This window comes from Zea mays, chromosome 3 (genome assembly GCF_902167145.1).
Source record: "Zea mays cultivar B73 chromosome 3, Zm-B73-REFERENCE-NAM-5.0, whole genome shotgun sequence".
In the NCBI taxonomy this organism is placed as follows: Eukaryota; Viridiplantae; Streptophyta; class Magnoliopsida; order Poales; family Poaceae; genus Zea; species Zea mays.
Window position 1 is genome coordinate 151,283,521 of NC_050098.1, and position 27,546 is coordinate 151,311,066.

Below are 27,546 nucleotides of genomic sequence, written 5' to 3' on the forward strand. Positions count from 1 at the left end.
TCCCAGTTGGAGATCTGCCCCGGAGGCAGATGCTCCAGCCAGGCTCGAGCGGTGTCGGAGAGGAACATGGGGCGGTTGCGGATGATGAGGTTGTCATCGTCCATTCCACCCAGCTGGCAGGTCAGTCGGTAGTCCGCGAGCCACAGTTCCGGCCTCGTCTCCCCCGAGTACTTTGTGATGGTAGTCGGGGTTCGGAACCGGGTCGGGAATGGCGCCCGTCGTATGGCCCGACTGAAAGCCTGCAGACCGAGTGGTTCGGGAGAGGGGCTCCGATCCTCCCCGCTGTCGTAGCGTCCCCCACGCCTGGGGTGGTAGCCTCGGCGAACCCTCTCGTCGAGGTGGGCTCGACGGTTGCGGTGGTGGTGCTCGTTGCCGAGGCGACCCGGGGCCTCAGGCGCCGTGTTGCGCGTGCGCCCGGTGTGGACCGAGGCTTCCCGCACGAATCGGGAAGTCGCGGCGCGATGCTCCGAGGGGTACCCCTGCCTTCGGGAGGCAGAGCTTTCGGCCCGTCGGACCGCGGCATCCTCCAGAAGATTCTTGAGCTCTCCCTGGATGCGTCGCCCTTCGGTGGTCGATGGTTCCGGCATCGTGTGGAGTAGTATTGTTGTTGCAGCTAGGTTCTGGCCGACCCCACTGGAAGCCGGTGGCGGCCTTGCCCTGACGTCATCGGCAATGCGGTGCTGGATGCCCTGGGGTAGATGACGCACTTCTCCGGCCGGAGTTTGGTCTGCCCATTCCTGCCCGATGTTCCGCCGAAACTGCTCAAGTGTTCCTGCTCCCTCGTCGAGCCTGGCCTGCATCTCACGGATTTGCTCGAGCTGTGCATCCTGACCCCCCGTAGGGACTGGGACCACAGCTAGCTCCCGAAGGATGTCAACGCGAGGCGCATGCCTAGGGGGATCGCCATTTTCCGTCATACTAAGATGGTTGCCTTCGCCGGGACCCCCTAGATCGACGTGGAAACATTCACGACTTGGGCCGCAGTCCTCGTCGCCGAAGCTGCGGCTACCATCGGAACAATCAGAGAGGCAGTAGTCGCATGCGGTCATGAAGTCCCGCATGGCACTGGGGTTACGGAGCCCGGAGAAATCCCAACAAAAGTTGGGCTCGTCATCTTCCTCGGAACCCGAGGGTCCGTAGGTCGAGACGACCGTCAGTCTGTCCCAGGGTGACTGCATATGGTACCTCGGAGGGTTGGTACATGCCTCTATGAAGGCTTCCACCAAAGCGAGGTCGCTTGGTGGGTTGAAGCTAAATCCAAAAGGCACGAGATGGGAATCGGTCGGTACCTCTTGGTCGACGGGCGGTGGCGAAGTCGCGTCAGAGGCGGACTGCACCGTCGTCTCAGGTACGAGGGTGACGCCCAGCAAGTCCTTCGCGAGCGTGCTGGCGTCGGTCGTCTGCTTGGGGTTGGCGTGTTGCGGGGAAACGACGCTCGTCTTCGTCTCGGACGCAAGGTCGAAGCCCGACGTGTCCCCCGTTGGGGCGCCGGCGTCGTCGACTTGCTCGACAGCCGACGAGGTGACGCCTCCTGCTTGGCCACGGTTGCCCCGCCTCCTCCTCCGTCGGTGGGGGAGATGACGGGACAAACCCGGACGTTGTTCTTCCGCCATGTAGGGAAGACGTCGTTGATTCCGCCGCCGGCGGGCGGGCTGACGGCCGCCATTGTCGCTATCGCGCGGCGGAGGAAGGAGTATCATGTCGTAGCTGCCGTCGAGGGACATGAACTCAAGACTCCCGAAATGGAGCATCGTCTCGGGTTGGAAAGGTTGCTGGAGACTACCCATCTGGAGCTTGACGGGAAGCTGTTCGTCAATCACGCAGCAGGCCCCTACCTGGCGCGCCAACTGTCGGCGTTTCGACCCCGGGGGGTCCCTGGACCGACGAGTAAATTGTCGCTGTGTGTCCCAGCCCAGATGGGTCGGCGCGAGACGAAGCACGAAGGGGGGAAGAAACAGGCAAAGGGGAAACCCGTGGCCTTCGTGTTGCCCTGCGCCCAGGTCGGGTGCGCTTGCAGTAGGGGGTTACAAGCGTTCGCGTAAGAGAGCCTTACGCGTCGACCCGTTCTCCCGCACGGCCAACCTTCTCGTACGAGAGCCCTGGACCTTCCTTTTATAGGTGTAAGGAGAAGGTCTAGGTGTACAATGGGGGGTGTAGCAGTGTGCTAACGTGTCTAGCAGAGAGGAGCTAGAGCCCTAAGTACATGTTGTCGTGGCAGTCGGAGAGGTTTTGGCACCCTGTTCATGTGATGTCGTGGCCGTCGGAGGAGAGCTGGAGCCCTGCGGAAGGACAGCTGTCGGGGCTGTCGAATCCTTGCTGACGTCTCCTTGCTTCCGTAAGGGGCTGAGCGCCGCCGTCGTCATGGGGCACGCGGGGCGCCATCATTATTTGTTTACCGGGGCGAGCCAGATGGGACGCCAGTCTTGTTCCCCGTAGCCTGAGCTAGCTAGGGGTAGGGTAATGATGCCCCCCCCCGTGACGTGGTCGGTCCGAGCCCTAGGTCGGGCGAGGTGGAGGCTCCTCCGAGGTCGAGGTCGAGTCCGTCTTCCGAGTCGAGGCTGAGTCCGTCCCCTGGGGTCGGGCGAGGCGGAGTCCGTCTTCCGAGGTCGAGGTCGAGTCCGAGCCCTGGGTCGGGCGAGGCGGAGTTCGTCGTCTTCCGGAGCCGAGGCTGAGTCCGAGCCCTGGGGTCGGGCGAGGCGGAGTCCGTCGTCCAGCGTCGAGGTTGAGCCCGAGCCCTGGGGTCGGGCGAGGCGGAGTCCGTCGTCCAACGTCGAGGTTGAGCCCGAGCCCTGGGGTCGGGCGAGGCGGAGCTTCCTATGGCGCCCGAGGCTGAACTTAGCTGCTGTCAGCCTCACTCTGTCGAGTGGCACAACAGTCGGAGCGACGCAGGCGACGCTGTTTTCTTGTCAGGTCGGTCAGTGGAGCGGCGAAGTGACTGCGGTCACTTCGGCTCTGTCGACTGAAGAGCGCGCGTCAGGATAAGGTGTCAGGCGATCCTTGCATTAAATGCTCCTGCGATACGGTCGGTTGGCGTGGCGATCTGGCCAAGGTTGCTTCTCTGCGAAGACTGGGCCTCGGGCGAGCCGAAGGTGTGTCCGTTGCTTGAGGGGGCCCTCGGGCGAGACGTGAATCCTCCGGGGTCGGCTGCCTTTGCCCGAGGCTGGGCTCGGGCGAGGCGAGATCGTGTCCCTTGAGTGGACTGAGCCTTGACCTTAATCGCGCCCATCAGGCCTTTGCAGCTTTGTGCTGATGGGGGTTATCAGCTGAGATTAGGAGTCCTGGGGGTACCCCTAATTATGGTCCCCGACACTTCTCATCCCTGGCAGCAGTGGACTATGCCACACAGGGGAATATGACAGGAGGGGCCCAGCCTCGGGAGGTGCCGCGCACGACGGGGGTCACCTTGCTCCGTCTTTGCCTGTGATGGGAACGACAAACCCTAGTGAGGCAATGCGAGGCGAGTGAGTGGCACGATTAGGAGCAAAGTCGTGGACGCTAGGGCTTGGACTCGGAAAGGCTGCCACGCCGGCAAATCTCGGCGATGCGAAGGAGGGCGAGGAGGCGGAGCACGGAGAGAAGGTCCTGAAAGCAAATGCGCGAGGCAAGCCCAAGACGGCGGAGGCGGAAGAGAAGAGGCGTGAATGGCAGGTTAATTTCCTAAGAGTTTGAGTTTTTTTTTGCAAAACACATCCGCCAAACACGGGCGTGCGAGTAAACCATGTTAGGTTTTAATAACTTTGATTTGATTGTTACCGGTAACAAGGCACCTATGATGATTTTTATAATATCAAGACTTCTCGGTTCAGTCTGAGTGTTTTGAATGTGTTGAAAAGTGAGTCATCATATTACTTTTCAAAATACATGTCTGTGTGAAAATTTAAGATCTAGATAGCATTGCAGAAAACTGTAACGCCCCGTTTGGATTACTGGAATTGAATTCTATTCCAATAATAATAATTTAGGCATATATCAATTAAGATAATTCGTTTTTATATAAAATATATTTGTATACTATTATTAGCAAGATGTCCTACATATTTATGTGCTACATTTTTACTATAGAGGAGTGGAACGAAGAATGTCATGTAAGTTACAGAGTAGAAACAAATTCTACTCATGTATAAAATCATTTCCTATCCTCCACCCTATGAATTTGAGATAAGCTTATATCTGAACTTTGGAAAGTGGTGGAATACCAAATTCTAAACTAAATAAGTTGCTTTATTGAGTGAATTCCAATTCTTTTAAAATGAAGGATCCAAACGTCCTGGTTGCAAGCTAGTTATGCTCACATTCACCGGTCACCACAGATCGCGCCCCGACTCACGACTGGCTCGTTTATAACTCAAGCGGACTTTGTATCGAGCTAGGCATGAAACACGCGCCGCCGGTCGGCTCGAGTTAGCGGCTGAGCTCAAGCTGGGAACTAGGCTCCCTCGACCTCGGCTCGTCGACAGCCGAACCCATCGTCTCACGGACGCCGAACCCAGAAGCCGCCGACCCCTTTCCCGCCGCACGGATCCAAAACCCTAGCCCCTCCTCGGCGTTTTTCCCCTCCCGGCGACGGCGAGGCGGCGGAGATGATGCGGCAGCAGCAGCAGCAGCTTCCACCTCCGCCGCAGCACCCGCCGCCCCAAGCCTCCTCCGCCGCCGGTGGCGGCGGCGGTGGCGAGTTCTACCGCGGCCCGCCGATGCGGCAGCTGTCCGCGGCGTCCTCCACCAATCTCCCGCCCGACTACGCCGCACACCCGGCCCCCCCGTCACAGCAGCAGCATCAGCCTCCTTACGACGGTAACAGCTAAACATTTCATTCACTGGTAGTCGTTGTTCCCTCCATTCTAGGGTCAGGGGAAGAGTAGGTAGATACCTATATTAGGTCGCAGGTATTGCCTTATTACTGCCAGTCCGTATAAACTCAAGAGTGTGAGATCAACTGCCACTTAAAAGTTAAACATACCGGGAGTTTCTTGAGATTTAACTGTAGACTTCTTGGTCCACCTTTGCATATCATAACTACACAAATCACATTGTAATTTTGATTCTCTGCAGCTTATGGTGACAGTTTTGGTGCTAAAAGGATGCGGAAGCCTGTCCAGCGACGAACAGTGGACTACACAAGCAGTGTTGTCCGTTATGTTCAGGTTGTTTGGATTGCTATTTTTTTGTTTGGATATCCATAATCATACAGAGTTTATTTCGGAGGACTCTGGACTTTGATCCTTTAAAGTTTATATTTTTTCTGTTTCTGTTTATATCTTAGTTTGAATTTGTAATGCATGCTTATCATCTGTTACATGCAGTTTCCATCCCATCAGTAGTGCTGATTTCCACTATGTACAATTGCAGGCTCGCATGTGGCAGCGGGACGCTAGGGATAGATTCACATTGCAGCCAACTCCAGCAGCTGTCCTGGATGTATGTTCCTTCACTCGTAATATGTTAAAAAAATGGAGCGGCAGTTGCCTATGCTATGAGTATTGATTGGTTTAAGCTTTAGAAGATAGTACCTATGTTTGATAAATACCTTCATCTGTATGAAATCACGAGCAATCAGATGTTATACGAAATTCTTACGGATTGAAGTGTTAAATGTGAATCTAGCATACAATGGACACAATACTATTGTGCACCATAATAGTGAAGTTCGACAAAAAGTGCATACGAATAATTATCATGCTAGTAATTCTTCAATTAATCTTAACATGGATAGTTACTCTATGTTAGTATGTTATGCAGAAAATCCCGTTAATCCTAATAACCAATCAAAGATCTTGATGACTAGTTCTTGTTACAAACTTATTTTGATAGCTTTAACGAATTGCAGATGTTACCTTCTGTCGCATATCCAGACAATCCCTCAACAAGTTTTGCTGCCAAATTTGTACATTCGTCAATCAATAAGAACCGGTGCTCTATTAATCGTGTCTTGGTGAGTAACTGAGTATTGTAACCTATTTTTCTGCTTTCTCAATAATCCACATTGAACATTTCGCTGTTATGTACTTGTATTCTCAGAAGTCAAGCAACAGCTTGCTGTTGGTTATACATAAATCCAATTAGCAATACCAAGCGATTATACATAAATGCAATTAGCAACACCAAGGGGAAAAATTAGAGTAGACAGTAGAGATACACCATAGAAGAAACTTGAGCTAAGAGAGGGTCTGAGAGACACATTTATCCTACGTGATTGCAGCAAAATACCATCCTTGAAGCCTTTCTTCCACTTACTGAAATCTGATTGCTTTCCTTCAAAACTATTATTGTTTCCTGACCGCGAAGCTAGCTCTATCAGGATTTCTATGAAATGTAATTCATCTCTAGGTGTATATTTCAACCATATGGATTATGGATTACTATTGTGAAGTTGTTATTTTTAAAAGCCTGTAACTGCTTACAGTTGGATAAATATGCTCATTGATATGCCATTCATGATTAACAATAATACAATATTAGAATCTACCACTTATATCCTGGGCTGATCACTAGTCAGAATTTCAAAATTTGCAATGCTACATGCAAATTACTATTGCATTTTGGTAAATTCATCCAAGCCTTGCCTTGTGATCTTGGTAAAAACTGCTACAAATGAGCATTTATTCTTTTATGCATTAGTACACTCAATGATTTCAAGTCGAGCGACTTGCTAGTCGACACACCTGGGCGACTAGGCGACTAATCGCGATTAGGACGACGACTAGGTCGACTAATCGTGGCTAAGGCAGCAGCAGATTGAAGAGGGGATTCAAGAGGGGGGGACAGATCAAGAGAAAGGTGCAGAGGGGATTCAAGAGGGGGGACAGATCAAAAGAAAGGTGCAGTGATTGAAGTTACCGTCGGTTGATGTACTCATCTTGGTGCTAATGGCTGCTGGGCCGCCGCCGCTGCAGACTGCTGTTGGGCCGCCGCCGTCGAGGACGGTGAGCTGCTGACGCCGAGGAGGAAGGTGCAGGGCTGCCGCCACCGAGGAAAAGGGTGAGCAGGTGAGCACATTGAGGAACAAGGAGGGGGCAGAGGGTACCCACCGGTGTTGCACAGGGAGAGGTGAGCCGCCGCACAGGCACAGCCACCTGAACAGGAGAGAAGAGCAAAAAGCCACCGGAACAGGAGAGGAGAAGGTGACCTAAACCCTAACGTGTGTTTTACTGTTACACTAATGGGCCCAGCCGTCCAGCCCATATCCCAAACAGGCCGAAACAGGAGCCCTGGAAAATTAATCGTCCCGACCTAAACTGGACGACTAATCGTGTTTAGTCGACGACTAATCGGACGACCGGACGATTAGTCGAGCTGATCGGGTCGGCCTCCCTAGTCGTGTTAACAGGACCGACTAGTCCGACTAATCGCGACTAATCGCGATTAGTCGGACGACTTGAAATCACTGAGTACACTACAAACCAGGTAAATATTGTCAAGAAACTGTGCTGTCTTATTAATTTTGTCTATTTTAGTTTGTTGATTATGACAATCTGTAGCATAATTATCACTTTAATCAACATCCATCCACTTCTATTATTTTCATCCACTTGGGGTATAATACAATTTTATTTGTGGATAAAGTGGACCCCTACAGGCCGTCGACTTATCACTGGATCACAAAGTGGTGAATTTACGCTATGGAATGGGCAATCTTTTAACTTTGAAATGATACTTCAGGTATTCCACATTAATTATTTTGGACTTACTAATATGTGATAGTTTTAACTTAGTTTTTGGAGAAATCTGACAATCAGGCTCATGATCTACCTGTGAGATCAATGGTTTGGAGTCACAATGAAAACTGGATGGTGACGGGAGATGATGGTGGTGCAATCAAGTACATGTCCCTTCGCTTTCGTACCTTCAAGAAAAATCGTCATTTTGAACTGTACATTGTTTAACTCTTCAGCTGAACCTTTTGAATTCTTCTCCAGGTATTGGCAAAGTAACATGAACAACGTCAAAGTGAATAAAACAGCTCATAGAGAATCAGTTCGTGGTTTAAGGTGATGGCTGTATGATGCACTTTTTATTGTTTGCTACAAAGTTCATGTTCAATGTGTGCTGAAACATGTCCTTCAAACAGTTTTTCCAGGACAGACTTAAAATTCTGCTCCTGCTCCGATGACCGAACAGTGAAGGTTTGGGACTTCGCAAGATGCCAAGAGGAAAAATCATTAACTGGTAATGTTGCTAAAATTTTCTTGCAAATATTAATCTGGCATACAGCTGATTATTTGAAGTTATTATGTGATATTACGCGAAAGGGCCTTTAGCTGTGTTGGTTAGGTGGTCTGAGTAGCACTTCTCAGGTCTTGAGTTTGACTCCCCGTGTGAGCGAATTTTAGGTTGAGGTTAAAAAAACCCTCTCGTCTGTCCCACGCTAAAGCACAGGCCTAAGGCTCGGCCCTGGTCATGGACTCGCGGTCGTTCTCACATGGGCTACGGTGCCGCGGTGTATGGGTGGGCTACGGTGCCGCTGCGTATGGGTGGGGTAGGGGTTCGGGGTTTTCTCGACCTGCGTGAGAAGATCTTCTTAATGTAATACCTGGGGGCTGTCTTACCCCGTGGGTCGAGTTTTTATTATGTGATATTACTTTGTTTTTTCATCAAATAACCTGAATTTCCCTTCAACTCAGCCAGGCCACGGTTGGGATGTTAAAACTGTCGATTGGCATCCTACAAAGTCTTTACTGGTTTCAGGTTAGTATATGTTTGTTCTTGTTTAATGAGTTTATTCATGCGGGACTTATTCAATTCTGTGTCCATAGGTGGCAAAGACTATCTTGTGAAACTTTGGGATGCAAAAAGTGGCAGAGAGCTGAGCTCATTGTCGGTATTCCTGCCACTTCCATATTTTGTTAATTCTTGAAGATCTGTGTTACATTATGATTTATATCTGCAGCCATGGTCATAAAAATATTGTGCATTGCGTGAAGTGGAATCAGAATGGGAACTGGGTACTGACTGCCTCGAAGGATCAGATTATTAAGGTCTGTTGCTTGTTCTTTTGTACTTTGGTCTGTTTTTCTTGTCTTCAAAGAACTGATGGCAGTGTACACGCTATAACCAAAATTCTAGTGCTGTCTATGGAGATGGGCCAATCCATCCTTGTGAGCAAATGATGGCAGTAAATTATTAACTTTTGGTACGTTTGCTAATGCTATCACTAATTCGTTTTGCAGCTGTATGATATTAGATCCATGAAAGAGCTGCAATCCTTCCGTGGGCACACCAAGGACGTCACTGGTTAGATAGCTGTTCCAATATCAAGATTTTTATAATTTATATACCCCTTCACATATTTTAAGCTTCAAAAATTGACACAAGTTTTGGATGTACTAGTTCATTTGTTCATTGTAACCATACATTCTATGATTGTTAGAACAGTGGCTAAAAAATTTCTAGAAAGGTATGGTGCCCACACTTGTTTGCCAAGGTTGTACTGAATATGTATTCGGTTACTTCATTTTTACAGCATTGGCGTGGCACCCATTTCATGAAGAATATTTTGTTAGTGGGAGCTTTGATGGAGCTATATTTCATTGGTTAGTCGGGTAAGGTATCCATAGCATAATTGAAATTACTGATCTTTGTCACCCTTGGAATTTGCTACTTTGTGCTAAGTTATTCAATTCTTTTCACCCTCCAAGATCGACGTACAACTTTTTATGTCTTTTGTTGTCTGAAAATAATGTCTCAAGTCTCAACTTGATGAGCAAGCTGTTTCATTTTTTTGTCAGCCATGAAGCTCCACAGATTGAAATAAGTAATGCACATGACAGTAGTGTCTGGGATCTTTCGTGGCATCCTGTAGGCTATCTACTTTGCAGGTACTTGGCTTGCTTTTGAATTTTGTATTGTAACACTTTATGACATGTTTGCTTATTTTACTGTAATGCATACATAATCTGAATTTATTTTCAATACAATTTGTTTCATTTGTTTAATGCTTTAGTTGTATGTGAACTCATTAAAAATCAAATATTTGATTTATTTTGTAGTGGAGGCAATGATCACGCTACAAAGTTCTGGTGTAGAAACAGGCCTGGTGATCTTACCCGTGATAGATACAACAGTGGCCAAATGCAAGGTTGCCTTTATTTGAATTTAGCTCGTTATTTCATCTCATTTGTCCTGTTTTGGTCATAAAACAATAACATATTAGACATATACTCTTGCACTTGCATGTACATGTATAATTGTATACACCCCCTTCCAATATCACTATTTAGTTCGTCTATTACTTGCTTCACACAGACAGGTGTTTAATGGTGTTTATGTGCTGCCTTGTGACCTTTTCCTTCCAAAGAAGGAATTCTTAATGCATAGATTATGACTTTTTTCAGGTTTTGGTGACCAACATGCTGCTTTTGGTGCTCGTGGTATGGGTGGATTCCAGATGCCTGAACCTCCAATAACGCCTGGACCATTTGCTCCTGGATTGTCACGCAATGAAGGTACCATCCCTGGCATTGGGGTTGCAATGACCTTGGCAGGCCAGTCTTTTGATGGATCTGATGGAGAGCAGAGGCCATCTATTCCGGGTCTTCCACCTGGGCAACCCCCGCTGCCACCAGGTCCTCATCCATCACTTCTTGGGCAGCAACAACAGTATCAACAGATACCTCAGCAGCAACATCCCCAGTTTTCGCAGCCACCACCTCCGAACATGCCCCAACTGCAGGCACCAGCTCACATGCTTTCACATTCACAAGGATCTCGGCCTACTCTTCCCCAGCTTCCACCAATGGGTGGACCATCAGTGCCATCACAAGTGAACCCACCGCTTCCGCCTATGCCTCACCCAACGGTACTGTTCATTGATACCTTTACAACGTTGTTAAACTGAGGGAGGTACAACTGTTTACTTAGCATGTTCTGTCTTTCTATTTATCTGAGCTGATAAGTGATAATCGAAAACCAAATGCCTCGTCTGCAAACCTTGCAAGTTTGCATCAAAAGACCGTTTTCAGTGAACTTGTTTTTTTTTCTCAAAGAAAAAAAAACTCCAATTGACCTTCAAAATTGTTAGCATGTCTGCTTTAGTTTGAGATAAGCATGAATATGTATGAATTTGATATGACACATGAATACATCTGAGTTTAAGGTGAAGAATTGTTAGAATACCCGTTTAGGGTTTGGGTCTTCCCCGTGTAATGACCATCTCACCCCTCTGTAATGGGCCTGGCCCAGTTTACTCAGCCTATTAATACATCACCCAACCCCTGTTAGGGTTAGGGTTCACATTCCAACATGGTATCAGAGAGCTAGGGTTAGTTTTTTTCCTTCCAGCCGCCGGCCCCCAGCCGCCGGCCTCCCTCTCCCGCCGCCGGCCCCCCAGCCGCCGGCCTCCCTCTCCAGCTGCCGGCCTCCCTCCTCTCCCTCCCAGCCGCCAGCTCCTCCCCTGCTGCCTGCCGCCCCTGCAGTTCGCGCCCCAGCCGCGTCCCCCAGCCGCCATTCCACGAGTACTGCGTCTACGCCGCCGCCTGGTCCGCGCGCCACCCGGACGTCTTCGCGTCGGCCTCCGGAGACCGAACCGCGCGCGTCTGGGACGTCTGGGACCCCGCGCCCACGCTCATCCTGCCCGCGCACGACCACGAGGTGCTCTTGCTCGACTGGGACAAGTACGACCCCTCCATCCTCGCCACCGCCTCCGTCGACAAGTCCATCCGCGTTTGGGACGTGCGCGCGCCGCGGGCGCCCATCGCGCTGCTCGCCGGACACGGCTACGCCGTTAAGCGGGTCCGTTTCTAGCCAACACCGCGCCCCAAGCCTGCAGCGACCCAAGTGCCGCGACGCCCGCGCTCAGGCGCCGCCGCCCCCACCGGCAGCTCGCGCCCATCGACCCCGCGCCGTCCAGGAGCACCCGCCCGGAGGACCCGCGCCCCTGCTGTTCCGCGCCAAGCAGCGCCCCTGCTGTCTCGTGCCGAGGACGCCCGACGCCGAGCACCCAGCCGCCCCTGCTGTTCCGCGCCTGGCTGTCCAGTCCGCGCCTCCCTGCGCCGGCCTGCACCGGTCGCCATGAGCTTTACCTAGCCCGCCGCTCTCGTGACTGTGCGTGTCCTCCTCCACGGCGGCCAGCTCATCCGGGGCATGTTCGTGTCCTTCGATCCAGTCTGGAACCCTATTCTTCGGGACTGCGTCGAGGTCCACCCTCAGGCGGGCCGTCACGTGCCTGGACCGCTTGTCTTCCCACGTGCTGCGATCGCCTCCCTAGCGATTGAGCCCGTGTCATCTCCCTCCCTAGTGCCTCTGTCGGGGCACCTTATTTGGCCCTCTCCGCTCACACCGTACCTTCGCCACTTCCACCTCCCCGAACCACCACCGATTGGGTGGTTGACTCCGGGGCCTCCTTCCACACTACCCCCACCACTAATTCGTTACTCCACTCCCATCCACCCCACCCCTCACATCCTACCTCCATCGTCGTCGGCAGCGGTTCCACCCTCCCAGTCACCTCAGTAGGTACATTGGTTCTTCCAGGACCATTCTGCCTTAACGACGTCCTTGTTGCTCCCGGACTGACTCATCCCCTCCTCTCGGTTTGTCGCTTCACTAGTGACAACCAGTGCTCTATGGAGTTCGACCCCTGGGGCCTCACCATACGCCACCTTCCCACATGCTGTGCTCGCTCGCTGTGACAGCTTCGGCCCCCTCTATTCTCTTCACTTGCCCTCCACTCCCCACACCAGAGTAGCCTCATCTCCTATACTTACTACTACCACCACATCACATGCTCTTGCTACTACCACCACCTCCTCCGCCATTTGGCACCGTCGCCTCGGGCACCCTGGACCTGACGTCATGTCCTAGCTTTCTGGCCTCTCCGACATATCATATACTCGGGGCTCTTTTGAGCGCCTCTGTCATGCTTGTCAGCTCGGCTGTCACTCCCGTCTTCCTTTTTCCACTTCCACGTCCAGGACTGTTCAGGCCTTTGATCTTGTCCACTGTGATCTCTGGACATCTCCTGTCCTTAGCCTCTCCGACTACAAATACTACCTGGTCATTCTGGATGACTACTCCCATTTCCTTTGGACTTTCCCCCTTCGGCTGAAGTCCGACACGTTTACCACCCTCACTCACTTCTTCGCCTGGGTATCCACCCAGTTCCGGCGCCCGGTCCGTGCCCTGCAGTGTGATAATGGCCGCGAGTTCGACAACAACGCCTCCCGCTCTTTCTTCCTCACTCACGGCGTCCAGTTGCGTCTCTCGTGTCCCTACACCTCTGCTTAGAACGGCCGGGCCGAGCGCATGATTCGCACCACCACCAACATGATCCACTGCCTTCTCTTTCAGGCGTCTCTCTCTGCCACCTACTGGGCAGAGGCCCTTCATACCGCCACGCATCTCCTCAACCGTCTTCCCTCGAAGGCGGTGAGCCACCCTACACCTCACTTCGCCCTGTACGGCACAGCCCCTTCCTACGACCACCTGCGCGTGTTCGGCTGTGCCTGCTACCCTAACATTTCCGCTACCGCCCCTAACAAGCTTTCTCCTCGCTCCACTCGCTGCCTCTTCCTCGGCTACTCCCTTGACCACAAGGGGTATCGGTGCCTGGACCTCACCTCCCAGCGCATCATCATCTCTCGTCACGTCGTCTTCGACGAAGATGTGTTTCCCCTTGCAGGCTCCACCCCACCCACCGATCTTGACTCCCTCCTCGAGTCCGACCCGGTTCCCCCCACCCCCGGCGCCCCGTCTTGCGTCGTTACCTGCTCCTCGTGCAGCCACGACGCCACAGCTCGCGCCCATTTCCGCGCCACGCGCGGCGCCATCGACCCCGCCTGCGCCACGCGCGGCGCCATCGACCCCGCCTGCGCCACGCGCGGCGCCATCGACCCCGCCTGCGCCACGCGCGGCGCCATCGACCCCGCCTGCGCCACGCACGGCCACGTTGGTCATGCCTGCGCCATGCGCGGCCCCGTCGATCCTGCCTGCGCCACGCGCGGCCCCGTCGACCCCGGCTTGCTTCGCCATCCCCACACTCGTCTACCACCGCCGCGGCCACGCCACTACCTCCGCGCCCCCCGACTCGGGCCCGTCGACGAGCGCGACCCGCTTTGCCGACCCCGCCGTCGTCTATCACCGCCGCGAGCCGGCCACACCCGCCGCTCTCGACGTTTCGGCGGTCCGCTCCGAGTCGTCCGTATACCACCTGGTCGCCATCCACCGTGACCCCGGACATGTCCACCCGATGGTGACTCGGCGCGCCGCTGGCGTTCTTCGCCCCGTCGACCGGCTGATCCTGGCAGCTGTCAGCTGATACGTTCAACACTCCACCCGACGCTTCCCCGGTGCCCTCCTCCGTTCGCACTGCCCTCGCCGACCCACATTGGCGTCGTGCTATGGAGGAGTACGCGGCCCTCTTGTCCAACCACACCTGGGACCTGGTGCCGTGTCCACCAGGCACCAACGTGGTCATCGGCAAGTGGCTATTTCGCCACAAGCTGACCTCGGATGGCTCCCTCGGCCGCTACAAGGCCCGTTGGGTCCTTCGGGGCTTCACACAGCGCCCCAGAGTGGACTACGATGAGACCTTCAGCCCCGTCGTCAAGTTCGCCACTGTTCGCGCCGTCCTCCCTCGCCCTCTCCCGCGACTGGGCGATCCATCAGCTCGATGTCAAGAATGCCTTCCTCCATGGCACTCTGACGGAGACTGTCTACTGCAGCCAGCCCACCGGCTTCGTCGACGTTGACCGTCCGGATCTGGTCTGCCGGCTGAACCGGTCCCTATACGGCCTCAAGCAGGCGCCACAGGCATGGTACAGTCGCTTCGCCTCCTACCTGGCCTCCATCGGCTTCGTTGAGGCCAAGTCGGACACGTCCCTGTTCATCTACCGGCGCGGCGACGACACCGTCTACCTCCTGCTCTACGTCGACGACATTGTGCTCACGACATCCACCGCCGACCTTCTACACCGCACGATCGTCGCCCTTTAGCTGGAGTTCGCGATGAAGGACCTGGGGCCCCTACACCACTTCCTCGGCATCACCGCCGAGCGCCGGCCCCAGGGTCTCTTCCTCCACCAGCGCCAGTACGCCATCGACATCCTGGAGCGGGCTGGCATGTCTGACTGCAAGCCCTGCTCCACGCCTGTCGACACTTAGGCGAAGCTCTCTGAGGATGACGGGCCTCCGGTCACCGTCGCGACGTCCTACTGGAGCCTGACCGGCGCGCTCTAGTACCTCACCTTCTCCAGGCCCGACATCGCATATGCCGTCCAGCAGGTGTGCCTGCATATGCACACTCCGCGGGAGCCCCATCTCACCGCGCTCAAGCGGATTCTGCGCTACCTCCGCGGCTCCCTCGACTACGACCTCCTTCTCCGACCATCCCCGACGTCGGAGCTCGTGGTGTACACCGACGCTAACTGGGCGGGCTGTCCCGACACGCGCCGGTCCACCTCCGGTTACGCCGTGTTCCTGGGCGCCAACCTTGTCTCTTGGGCCGCCAAGCGTCAGCCCGTCGTCTCTCGCTCCAGCGCTGAGGCCGAGTACCGTGCCGTGGCCAACGGCGTGGCAGAGGCCTCCTGGCTGCGCAAGCTCCTCCACGAGCTCCACAGTCCCCTCCAGCGCGCCACCCTCGTCTATTGCGACAACGTCAGCGCGGTCTACCTCCACCAACCCCGTGCAGCATCAACGCACGAAGCATGTGGAGATCGACCTGCACTTCGTCCGCGAGCGTGTCGCTGCCGATGACGTTCGGGTTCTCAGCGTCCCCACCATGCTGCAGTTCGCCGACATCTTCAACAAGGGGTTACCGTCGAGTGTATTTTTAGACTTTCGATCCAGTCTCAACATCTGTACAGGATAGAGTTGTGACTGCGGGGGGGTGTTAGAATACCCGTTTAGGGTTTGGGGTCTTCCCCGTATAATGACCATCTCACCCCTTTGTAATGGGCCTGGCCCAGTTTACTCAGCCTATTAATACATCACCCAACCCCTGTTAGGGTTAGGGTTCACATTCCAACAAGAATGATTACATCTAAAAACATTGCATCATCAAGGCAGAGCTATTTGTTGCAGCAGTCTAATTCCAAGATCAAAATTTTGAGGCGAAGAATGAATTCATTGAATTTCAGAACCATGATCAAAACACACCAGCACTCTAGCAGGCTAATTCACCTGTTTTTGGAAAAGCCATCTTTTCTGTCTTTTACAAAAAATGCCTTTTACTTCTCTATTTTTGGTTATCTAACGTGCTCCCTACATGTCTAATAACTAATGAATTATAGTGCATTACCTTGCATCCTTTTTTAAGAAAAAATAAGGGCATTGACTGGTTGGTTTGAAATAAGTTTTGTAGTCCCCAAACCTGAATCACTGCACACTTGTCTTCCTCAACACTGCCTGTTGCATGATTCTATGTTACTGTGAATTCACTGTTTAATTTGATGTTACATGAAAGGAACCGGATTAGAGTATATTTGGATGCTTTCTGCTCCTTGGTAAATTACAGCTGCGGTGACATTAGATTTGACAATTCTAATATTTCTAGGCAATGCATGGTTCACAGAGTCAGATGATGCCCCAAATGCCACAGCACATGATGGGCCTAAATCAGATGCATGCTGGTTCTGTGCCTCCTGGTACTGTACCCCCAATGGGTGGGTTCCCAAGTGGGATGGGAAACATCCAAGGAGCATCAGGTTCGTCTGGCGTACAAAATTTTCCTATGGGTGGCATGTATAATCGGCCTCAGGGACAAATGGCTCCACAAGGGCAAATGACATCCATTCCTGGTCTAAGCTCTTACCAGGTAAGACTTGTTATTGCATTTTTATTTTGAAATACATACCTAGAGCCTAGAGGGTATTTTTTCCCCAACCTGTACGAACCGAATTTCATTACTTATAAGCAACAAAATTACATAAGTTTAGCACTCTTTTTCTTTCTTTCTCAAACACGTAGAAGAGTTGAACATATAGAAGAGTTGCATATCATTTATTCTCAAGTTGCTTATCCTTCTCACTTCTCAGACGTAGCTAAACCATCACCGGTGTTGTTAACAGACTGTTCCTTCTCCACAGATTCAGCACTAAGCTCAATCCTCTGTTCTTGCACCCTGTCTCTCTGAACCTCTTCCTGTTCTATCTCATTTGCGTTGTTGTTCCTTTTTCTATACCACCGATTCCCTCTTTCCATAATAATCCATAAGCAGGTTATTAGGTTCTTATTGTAGATTTTTTTGGCTTTTTATCCACTACCCTTGGAACTGGGTGAATATTTACTCAATAAATAAGATTATATAAACTAGAACCCTTGGAACTGGGTGAATATTTACTCAATAAATAAGATTATATAAACTAGAATATATAACATGGATTGTATAATTTATACAAAATAAGGCAGTTTATATAATCCTAGAAGGAAACAAACGGACCTTAGTCATCTGCATCACTAAACTTTTCTGCATTACCTAGCCACATTACTATAGATTGACCATATTTACTGAAAAGCATTGGTGTTGCTGATTTCTGCAGGGAATGGGTAATGTTGGCCTTACACCGCCACCGCCACAGCACCCGCCGCCTCGAGGAGGCTCGGCAACACAGTGACCATCCCTGGAGCAAAACAAGGATTGTACTGAACCTAAACTTTCTCGTGACACTAAATTTGTAGCATGTAAATCCATCTCGAGCAATATCAGCGTGTCTAGACTCCCGCAAATCACGAGGGATTTCTTCACGATTATTGCTCAGGCAGCTAGGATTTTTGCTATCTCGTGCTGTGGTTTACAACTGGGGGCCTTCTGTCATGTGCCTCATTTGTACTGTAATTCGAATCGTGCCTTTACTTGCCGGCTGCTTAGATGTTGAACATAGAGAATTCTTTCCCTCAGTTTTGAGAAGCGTGAACTTCACTTGTGCCAGTTATTGCATGTGTACTTTACGAGTTGTTGACAGACGATGGCAGTCAATACGTGTGATATCCTGACCCCGGTTGACAGTAGAATTGATTGGCCTAAGGCTTAATAGAATTGATAGTGTATTCATATCAACAAGATGTATTTTCTTTTTTTAAGTCTGTCTTGAAAAAATCTTCAAATTAAGGGTGCTTGACGAGCAATTTGGGACGTGTGATCGATCGGTAAGTTTTTTGGGTGTGTATGAGTGAACATAAAGTACACATAAAAGATATGTGTTGGTTTGTGGGAATAATATATGATTCTATAGAACTGACATGAGTAAGTATAGCTGGTCCAGAAGTGAATGGAGTGTTACAATATGAGATCTATCGCATGTGCAATCTTGTGACACGAGATGGTTTTTCTTTACAAAAAATTGTGCAATCTTGTGGCACAAGATGTTTTTTCTTTTAAAAAAAACACAGTTTACGTTAAACTGACGCCAGCACCATTATTTGCTGGTGCATTGTGCTATCGTGCAAAACAGGTCAAACATTTGAAAGGCTGCATCGGACGCATCCATGGTGGCCTACACCACATCCATCGTCTTCAGTCGTGCTCTCAGCCACATCCAACCGCATGGGCATTACCACAGCTTGGCCCACCTATCAAGGCTTACAGAGTTTCCTTAAATGGGTTCTCCCCTTGTGATCTGGGCTGCGCTGCTAAGGCCGGCCCGTTTCGTCTTGTGATGCTGCGGGGCTGGCGACAACCACCAGCAGCATCGAAGACAGGAGGAGAAAGGAGAGGTGGTGGGGCGATGGCAGCGACTGCGGCGGAGGGGGTGGCCGCGACGGCGCTGCGAGCCGTGCTGGGGCGGGCGGGTATGGCGGCGGAGCGGTCGGGGTGCGCCGCGGAGGCGGTACGGGTTGTGGCGGTGGGGAAGACCAAGCCTGTTTCGATGCTGCGGCAGCTATACGACGCGGGCCACCGCTGCTTCGGCGAGAACTACGTGCAGGAGTTCGTCACCAAGGCCCCCCAGGTGCTGTCTGGTCTCCATTTCGATTGTTTCGTTCGCTTTTTGCATCTTTGCAGCGCATCCATCGTGTGGAGGTGGAGTGGAGGGAAATGAACGATTTGCTCTCGCCGTGTTTTGCAGCTTCCGCAAGATACCCGGTGGCATTTTATCGGGCACCTGCAGAGCAACAAAGTGAAACCACTGTTAGGTGTGCATATATTTTTTTCAATTGTATACGGAGTTAAAGAGTAAGTTAACCTGCATCAACAAAGCTATAAGCATCCTTCAAAAAGAAAAGGAAAGCTGGTTTGTTCACGAGTAGTTAGAAATTGAAGTTCTAAATGTTATTTTTATTTAGTGTTTGCCACTTACGTCACCTTGTAATGAAGAGTTAGTTATGGAAAGTTGTTCTTGCTTAGCACCATCATGACAATTAGTAGTAATATAGTTACTAAGCAGTGTACAGTATATGAAAAGCCGAAAATGATAAGAATAAGATTATCAACACAATTCTTTCATGGTGCTTTTCTTGACATTGTCTCGCGTTTGTATTGCCAGAATGCCAGTTAAGCCTTGTCTATCCTTTTTTTTCAGCTGCTGTTCCAAATCTTGATATGGTTGAGGGCGTAGACAATGAAAAGGTAAGCAATCGGCAACAAGTACTGTTCCTTCTATTATTTATCTAATGTATGTACAAAAGATGGAGACTAATAGCTTAATGCTTGTTAAGTTATTATTTAGTCAGGTTCTTGTATCTGTTACCTGCAATTGTGGATTTCTGTATTAAAACATAGACTCCACAACTTTCAGATTGCTAACCACCTAGATCGAGCTGTCAACAGTTTGGGAAGGCAGCCTTTGAAAGTTTTGGTTCAAGTGAACACTAGTGGAGAAGAATGTGAGTGCATAATAAGTATTGAGAAATCAGAACTCTTATCTCTTGATTAATTTTCCCGAACAAAGCACTTGTGCTATTTGTTTCCACATTTGCCTTGATCTGATAGATTATAATTGATATTCTTTCATTTTGCAACCAATTGCTATATCAGAAGTCAGTTTATTACTTCAGAAGCATACCTTAAATTACAAGTGACAAGTTTGGAAAATAAAAAGTAAAAGCGAACTTATGACCAAGTTCAAATTATTATCATTCTGCAATGTCCACATTCATCTTTCATATAATTAGCTTACCACGCAGCTGCAGGTTCATGGACTAAACATTTTCTTTTGTTCAGCTAAATCTGGAATCGATCCCTCCAAATGTGTCGACCTTGCTAAGCATGTGAAACTAGCATGCCCACACCTAATATTTTCAGGTCTGATGACAATAGGTATGAAAGACTACTCGTCAACACCAGAAAATTTTAAGGTGGGTGCTTATCCAGTCTTACTTCGTCGCAAACAACAACGAGCATTTTGCGTTGGCTTTCATAACCTGTTGTTTTGAGTGCTTTGAATACAGGCATTGGTTAATTGTAAGCTTGAAGTTTGCAAGGCCCTTGACATACCAACAGAACAGTTTGAACTCTCCATGGGAATGTCTGGTGACTTTGAGCAAGCGGTTTGTAATATAATCATTCTCATTCTTTGCATAGGAATGCTGAAACAAGACTACACAATCCTGGAGTTCCATCAACTAATGTTAACTTTATGCAGATTGAGATGGGCAGCACGAATGTGAGGATTGGATCAACCATTTTTGGACCAAGGGAGTATCCAAACAAAAGGCAGAACTAGTGAGATTCAACGCATAAGTGTCATCTCAATACCCAGTCCTCTTGATTAACCTTTTGCCTATGTAAGCATGATGCTATGTATAAATGCACATGTGAATAGGTAACATGTACAACCTCATACAACACTGTTTGCAGGGGGAGGGGGGGGAACTCTCCATACAACAGTACGGCACTGTATAAGAAATTTTGTGACATGGCCTTGAATAGAAATTTCATAAAAAAAGTTCTTCCTATCATCCCTCACCTATTCTTTCCATGATGTTTGACGCTCACCTGCAGATTTAAATTAGCATTGTACTTATATGCAATGAGAAGACATGTAATTCTTTAGGCCTCCCTAGCTCCCTCACCTAATTTGTCAATCTTCCTAGTATTACGCATTTGGTTATGTTTTTCTTGTTGATGATTTGTACTTCCATCGTGTTGCTGATTTGTACTATTAATTTGACTCTAGACATCAAGGAACAGTTACTAGGAAATTAAGCTGTTGTTTTGTAGTATGTAAAGAATGAAGATGCAATGATGATTTTTTGCAACCAGTTTCCACCGTCCCCTTCTATCGGTAAAAAAGTTAAAATTATGTACAAATGAGAATTTGAACTTTGGTTGTTAGCTTCAAATCCACTAGCCAATATAACATATGTCTTTATTTTTATACTATATACTGAAGCATATTTGAAAACCATAGCAACATAAGGGTGTCTAAACTAGTTGTAAATTAAGTTACAAGCATGGCTCAGACCAGCCTCGAGTACCAAGTAAACTTCATCTATGCACACATGAAACAAGGTTACCTAACCCTTTGAATACGAATTGAAGCACGGATACACACACTGCTGTCAATCAACACAAAAGTAAAGCACGGACAACAAAGGTTATTTTGCGTTCTCGTCTGAAAATCAGGAGGGAAACATACGTGGAAATGTGGAATCTTAGTTGGAGGATAGGTCTGAGTGGGCCGATTCCGTATGGGGTATTTTCAAAAGGCAGGCCTGTTAGATCTGTTCGGCTCCTGGGCTTCCGCCTTCAATTTAGCACAAGAACAGCCCATGGAGCCCACACCCCAGAGGTTCAGCCCTACCTGTAACCTGTCAGGCATCTCCCTTCTCCGCAAACCGTTTCGCATCTCCGCTACCCCCAGCCAAGTCGCTCCCGGTGGCTCCGTTCTCCGCGCCTTCGTTCCCCCTCGGTTTTCCTGCTGTTTCGCCTCGGTCCTGCTTGCTGGTGCTGCAGATCTGCGTTCGCCGGCCCCTTCTCCCTGCTATCGCATGCCAGCCAGGCGCCCACGGGCACGGCCAGCCCCCACCCCACAGGCGTGGCACTGCCCCTGTCCGGCTGTTCCTTGCTTTTGCTTGCCTGTGCCTGCTCCTGTTGGGCTTCGGCACCTGCACAGAGGAGACAGAGGTATACAGAGCCACGCAGCCAAGGATTTCGAATTCGTGACTTGTGAGTAACCAAGTATCGATTTTCTTTTTAATTTAATTCAATAAAATGTTGTTTGATGAATGGCAATGTCTAGTTTCCAACAGTCATGTTGATATTTGCATTTTGCAATATCCAAGGTAAGAAAGATGGGTTGAAGAGTGGCGCTTCTGAGGACTGAGGAACCATATGATAAATTTGAATTTGCCCCACGAGGACATATGGAACGAATACATATTGTGTTTTTTTCCACTCCCCACCCACCCACCGAAAGAACTATGAATTTTTAAAATTTGTATGTAGGATTGAGAATGTCCACCAGTATGGTGTCGGCGTGAAATCGTTAAGACATATATGATCTAAATGGCTGTCAGATGCTATTTATTTGATATTTTCTGTCTCCAGAATGTGTATTTGTTTGATCTATTTGAATTAATATTATCATTATTCATTATTTATGTATTTTGTTAGATCTATTAGTGTGTGTATATGGCACGAAATTTGTACTCTTCTGTTCTATACCCCCCCCCCCCCCACCACCACCACACACACACAGAACTATGAAATTTTAAATTTTGTATGTAGGATTGATTATGTCGACCATCGGCTAGTATGATGTCGGCATGAAATTGTTAAGACATATAGATCTAAATGGCTGTCAAATGCTCTTTATTTGATATTTATCTATCCAGAATGTGTATTTGCTTGATCTATTTGAATTAATATCATCATTATTTATGTATTTTGTTAGATCTATTAGTGTGTGTATATGGCGCGGAATTTCTAACCTTGTATTCTATACTCCCCCCCTGTCTTCTTGTCACTGGCTCTGGCTGCAGGTTGGAGTTTCTGAATGGCCAGCCCAGGGGATGCGGAGGGCATCACCATCTCCATGGGGGAGCTGAGCGTAGAAGCAGCGACTTCGTCAGGTGAGAACGAAATAGCCCAGTATGATGCATGTCTCTTATCCCTGACAAGGGGGCAACCATGTGCGCTTCCGTAGCCATGCGTTGCTTGCTTAATTATTAGCACTGCTTGTAGTTTTATCTCATGTTGGAACCTAGTTGGTTTACTTATGCAAAACTTTGTCCCAGCTAACGGCGGTGGTGATGTTGCCGCTGTCGACCAGGATGATGTGTGGGAAGATGTTTCAGATTCTCATGGGCACGCGTCTACCTTAGACAGAGAATGGATCCACAGGCAGAACCAGTTTCAAAAGGTATTAATCACCCCCCTAGAGTTTATTTGGAACGCAGTTGTTAATGCTAACTACTCTTTTGCAGTTTTTTTTGTGTGTGGCTGATAGCAGAAATGTTAAAAATTAATTTTGCCTTTTGATTTCATCTAGATGGGCTATCGGGACGGAATAACACAAGGGCAGAAGGACTCTGCCCAGGAAGGCTTCAATGCTGGGTTCAGGCAATCTGTAAACGCTGGCTACAAGTGGGGCCTTGTTCGCGGGGTTGCCAGGTGTATATCCTTCCAAGAACTGATCTCTTGTATTGCCATTCTCCTCTAGTCTTGCCCTCCGATTTTGATTTCCTTTCCTATCTGTCGTCATTCCAAAGTAGTGCGCTAGCCAATCTTCCAGACAGCTTGAAAGAGAAACTGGTGCCGGACGTCCAGTGCAGAGGGAAACTACAGGATCTGCACAGCTCCGTGCGAGAAATATCAGCAGATGACGCTCTCCAGATGTTCCACGAGAGTATCCGCCAGAGTAACCCTCCGTCAGAGGGGTCAGGATCATATGTAGTAGCATCAGCCACCGATGGAGCTACGGAACCAAACAGGATGAAAAGCCTACCGAAGGATCTCGTGTTGTTGCTGCGTGAATGCTCGGATATCAAAGTCAGCAAGGAGTTGGCGTGGGATTCATGAACAAGGCGACTCAGAAATTCCAACCACTACAAGTGTGGCAGAATCACACTGAGTTCCCAGATTACTGAACGCCTACCTGGGCTGATGGATGAATGTGATTCGGGGATTTTGTTTTGGAAGTGACTGAGATACTCGAAAGGTTCAGGGACCTCGAATCGAATGTGTCTGTAGTAATGCAGATTTTTATTCCATATTTCCCTTTTTTTTGCTGCAACCTGTAACTAGAATTGTAACTATAAATTTGCAGTTCTTAAACAATTGTAATGTTTTTTTTTCTCTCCCTGAATTCTGTCATCTTCCTGAACAATGGTCTTCATGTGGAAGTATAGTATTTTGCCACGTTTTGAGCCGACATTCAGAATGGTCCATGTTAGGTTGATGGCATGGCATGCCACATTGCCAGCGGTGGCCTGCTTCTACTACAAGTTCACAACGGATCAGTGGTTGGTGGAGCATCAAACCTTGTATCCGTTGTGACTAGTGTTTGACTGAATTGAAACGTTTCATCTACCTGACTCAAATTGTCACGTCCTACTACTACCTGACTCAAGATGAGTGTCGGCTATCTATGATTCTATCTATCTATCTGTCAGCTACATGCATGCTTTCGAAGGCCATCGTGTTGCCCGGGCTTCTTCTCGCTTGCTATTGCTACCGTGGGCAGAACAGATTCGAAGGCCTGGACAAGCATCTCAACTTTCCTCTTCTGAGCACGAGCCAGCCTCTTGACTTCCTTCCGGAGAGCGTAGTCGACCATCCACTCCTCAGCGGCCCTCCGACCGTCCACCGCCTCATGTCTGAGACCGACCTTCTCCGCCTTTGGACCGGGTTTGGAAGGACGCAGTTGCTGGGCACCCTTTTCTTCGGATGTCCTCCTCCTCTGATGGTGATGATGAGAGGATGCTCCGTAGGCACAGGCAGAGCTAACGTCTTGGTAGCTTATCCCACTGAGCGAGCTGGAAATGCTGTCGACCGACGATATGCCACCTGCAGATTCGCCGTATGGTTCGTTCATCATCAACAATTGCTTCTCGATCCCAACATGTTACATGTGCACGGGGCGGGTAGGAATGGAGGAAGCACTGCGAGAAACTTCACCTTCAGTACTGTTTCCTCCATGGTTCGCACCCAGCTCCTCGGAGATGTCAGACTCGCCGGCGCCCAAGTCGTCGTCGCATTCATGATCCGCCACCTCCACCACCAAGGCCTTCTTCTCTTCACGCCCGCGATGCCTGGTCGTCGTCGACCGCTCAACCGAGACCACGCCGCTGGACGCGCACGAACCGCCCACGGAAGCCGCGCCCAGGCCCTCCGCGGAGACGTCGCCGCGGCTCGCGTCCCAACCCACCGTGGGCTTGCGGAACGGCGAGGCGCCCTTGAGCTTCATGCTCTGCTGCCCCCGCCTCCGCGCCGCCACGAAGCTGCGCAGGGGCGGCGCGTGGGCGTGGCCCTTGACGGAGCAGAACGCGTACGGGCACGCGCGCGCCCCGGGCCCCTTCATGGCGGAGGAGCACGTGGCCCTGCCCGCCCGCGGCGCCGCGGCAGCCGCCCGCGCCACGCTCGCCCTCCCCGGCTGCGGCGCGGAGTGGGCTTGTGCGGCGCCGGCCTTGGCGCCGGAGCAGCTCGTCGCCCTCATGTAGTTGGGGAGTTGCGCCGGGGCTATGCCGCCATCGCCAGCCCTGCTTCCCGGGCCACGGCCGCCGCCCCAGGCCGGCACGGCGTCGGGGCATTTGGGCTCCTTGCGCTTGCGCGCGGGCTTCCTCTGCACCATGGCGTGCGGGGGGTGGCGGGACGAGGAAGGGTGAAGGTTTCGCTGCTGGACGGCGGGCGAGGGTGGGGGCGACCCGAACGAGGAAGATAAGTTGGCGGTGGTGATCGTTGCGAGAGATTCGGATGGGGTCGTTGTTGCGGCTTCCTTCGGATTCGAAGGGCGGCGGGCGGCGTTGTTCGGGAAGGTGGATCGGCTCGACTCGACGCTTTTGGAAGGAGATGGATTTTGAATGCGTTCGCCGTATCTTCTGCGGCCGAGGACCCTGTGCACGAGCTCATCTGATCTGACTCTCATCCCCTCTATGTTGCGTTGTATATATAGTACGATGAGATGAGATGAACTCATAGGCGAGGCGACAGACAGAGCAGGTGGGGAAGTCACGCAGCACACGTGAGGACGGAGCGTCCGCCGGCTCCAGACTCGGAGGCCGTTTGTTTGTTTCCATTTTTTTTTTACAAAAAATCGGATCCCTCTCCGTGGTGCCGGGGAAGCAGACCAGAGTTTATAACAGCAATTCTAACCCTCACAGCATTCAGTTTCTATATCATTAATTCAGCTACCACACGAGCTGAAAGATAATGTGACAAGCAAGTAAATGAAGAAAAAGTAAGAAACAAAGTTTTGCATAAGATTTAGTTTCAACACGGTATCAAGACATAATGAGAAAAAAGGAGTATTAAATTCAGTTAAATAATACTGATATTTGCATTGGAAAGTTAGTATCTAGTAATAGTTTCTAGATGACGTGGAGGCTATACAAACTACAAGTAGTGTCTTGGGTTGGAACTGCTTTAAGCTTATCTCCAACCATTTTCCCTCCCAAACCTCCTATTCGTACTTTCTATTCGTATTTAAATATCTCTCCATCAACTATTTTTTCCCATATTTCTTCTCCTCTCCAACCATTCCTCATATTCAGCTCCCCTTTACCTTTTAACCTAGCTATTTACCTTTTATACATCATTATTTAGCGTTCTAAAAAATAATACCATATTTGTAGTACCGTAATACACATTATTATCTGATAATCTATATCTATACTATACTTAAAGCATCAGTTTCAACGGTCGTCCCACGTCATTTTTTTACAAATAAATCCTCACAGCTATTTCAAATTAACCCACTGCACGTCTATAGATGGCCAAACGACGGCCCGGCACGGGCCAGACGCCCGTGGGCCACAACTCTGGGTCTGCTGACTGTGCTGGGCTAGCCCGTCAGCCCATTTAATTGGGATCCCGCCATCCCGGTTCACGGCAGGGGGTTTAGACCATACTGGTTAAAGCTGTCTAACCAGTAGAACATCATGCTCAGATGTTTTAGTATTGAATATAAATTATATATATATATATATTTGTAAAATAAAAAATATAATCGTGACGGACCGGACCAGCACTACGGGTCGAGGCTACAGTCTAAGCATGACACGACGTTCTTGGCTCTAGAAAGCATTAGGTCGTTTCTGAGACCACATTGGCGCAATAGACTCCATGGTGTTTGAGGTTGCTGAATTGGATGGAGCAACAATGATTTGTCACACTAACAGTAAAATGAGAGGTTATTTGTCAATTTTAAACGTTAATAATTGCTATGAAGTAGCATAATTTATATGGAGCGCATCCAGTTTTTATTGATGCCTGACTTTAGCAATCACTCCATATTTTGATCTATCTTTTTATAAGTTTGAGTTCATGTGACTTATTTTAGAAACTTGAGCTCACAAACTTTCTCTTATTTGGTCTCTATATGGTGGAATTATGTCATTTTATAATCTTTGTTCATTCAGTCAGTCATTGTGAACTCTCTTCTAATCGCTCACTTCATTGACCATGTTGTACCAAGACATATTGAATGGAGTAAATAATAACATCAGTTAGCCAAATCAAAA

At 49.8% G+C, this 27,546-nt stretch overlaps 4 protein-coding genes across 8 annotated transcripts; 3 read left to right on the top strand and 1 right to left on the bottom strand.

The window, feature by feature from the left end:
- Positions 1-4,371: 4,371 nt before the first annotated feature.
- Positions 4,372-17,891, top strand: LOC100381986 (WD repeat-containing protein 33). 2 transcript variants are annotated; one of them, XM_008674889.4, is made up of 18 exons: positions 4,372-4,791; positions 5,050-5,141; positions 5,347-5,415; positions 5,825-5,929; positions 7,561-7,656; positions 7,734-7,816; positions 7,914-7,985; positions 8,066-8,163; positions 8,623-8,682; positions 8,751-8,811; positions 8,885-8,972; positions 9,165-9,228; positions 9,458-9,536; positions 9,723-9,812; positions 9,984-10,072; positions 10,329-10,792; positions 16,502-16,744; positions 17,469-17,890. In XM_008674889.4, exons 1-18 carry the CDS (start codon positions 4,581-4,583, stop codon positions 17,541-17,543), a joined length of 2,139 nt encoding a protein of 712 aa, XP_008673111.1. In that variant the 5' UTR covers positions 4,372-4,580; the 3' UTR covers positions 17,544-17,890. The 2 variants fall into 2 exon arrangements, with proteins under 2 accessions (XP_008673111.1, NP_001168227.1); NM_001174756.1 differs by having other exon boundaries at positions 4,481-4,791; positions 16,484-16,744; positions 17,469-17,891.
- A 674-nt stretch (positions 17,892-18,565) lies between these two features.
- LOC100286142 (pyridoxal phosphate enzyme) lies at positions 18,566-20,817 on the top strand. The gene is made up of 7 exons (NM_001159030.2): positions 18,566-18,875; positions 18,993-19,059; positions 19,446-19,492; positions 19,662-19,749; positions 20,087-20,220; positions 20,314-20,412; positions 20,508-20,817. The coding sequence occupies exons 1-7, from the start codon at positions 18,654-18,656 to the stop codon at positions 20,586-20,588; spliced, it is 738 nt and encodes a 245-aa protein (NP_001152502.2). The 5' UTR covers positions 18,566-18,653; the 3' UTR covers positions 20,589-20,817.
- A 576-nt stretch (positions 20,818-21,393) lies between these two features.
- LOC100194115 (Essential protein Yae1 N-terminal) lies at positions 21,394-24,240 on the top strand. 4 transcript variants are annotated; one of them, XM_008673978.4, is made up of 5 exons: positions 21,394-21,991; positions 22,849-22,938; positions 23,104-23,228; positions 23,358-23,479; positions 23,578-24,234. In XM_008673978.4, exons 2-5 carry the CDS (start codon positions 22,863-22,865, stop codon positions 23,885-23,887), a joined length of 633 nt encoding a protein of 210 aa, XP_008672200.1. In that variant the 5' UTR covers positions 21,394-21,991; positions 22,849-22,862; the 3' UTR covers positions 23,888-24,234. The 4 variants fall into 4 exon arrangements, with proteins under 4 accessions (XP_008672200.1, XP_008672201.1, XP_008672202.1 ...); XM_008673979.2 differs by having other exon boundaries at positions 21,394-22,033; positions 23,581-24,231; XM_008673980.4 differs by having other exon boundaries at positions 23,581-24,231.
- LOC100274865 (uncharacterized) lies at positions 24,225-25,943 on the bottom strand. The gene is made up of 2 exons (NM_001149126.2): positions 24,986-25,943; positions 24,225-24,874 (listed from the first exon to the last, which is right to left on the bottom strand). Exons 1-2 carry the CDS (start codon positions 25,656-25,658, stop codon positions 24,477-24,479), a joined length of 1,071 nt encoding a protein of 356 aa, NP_001142598.1. The 5' UTR covers positions 25,659-25,943; the 3' UTR covers positions 24,225-24,476.
- Between the last annotated feature and the right edge of the window lie 1,603 nt (positions 25,944-27,546).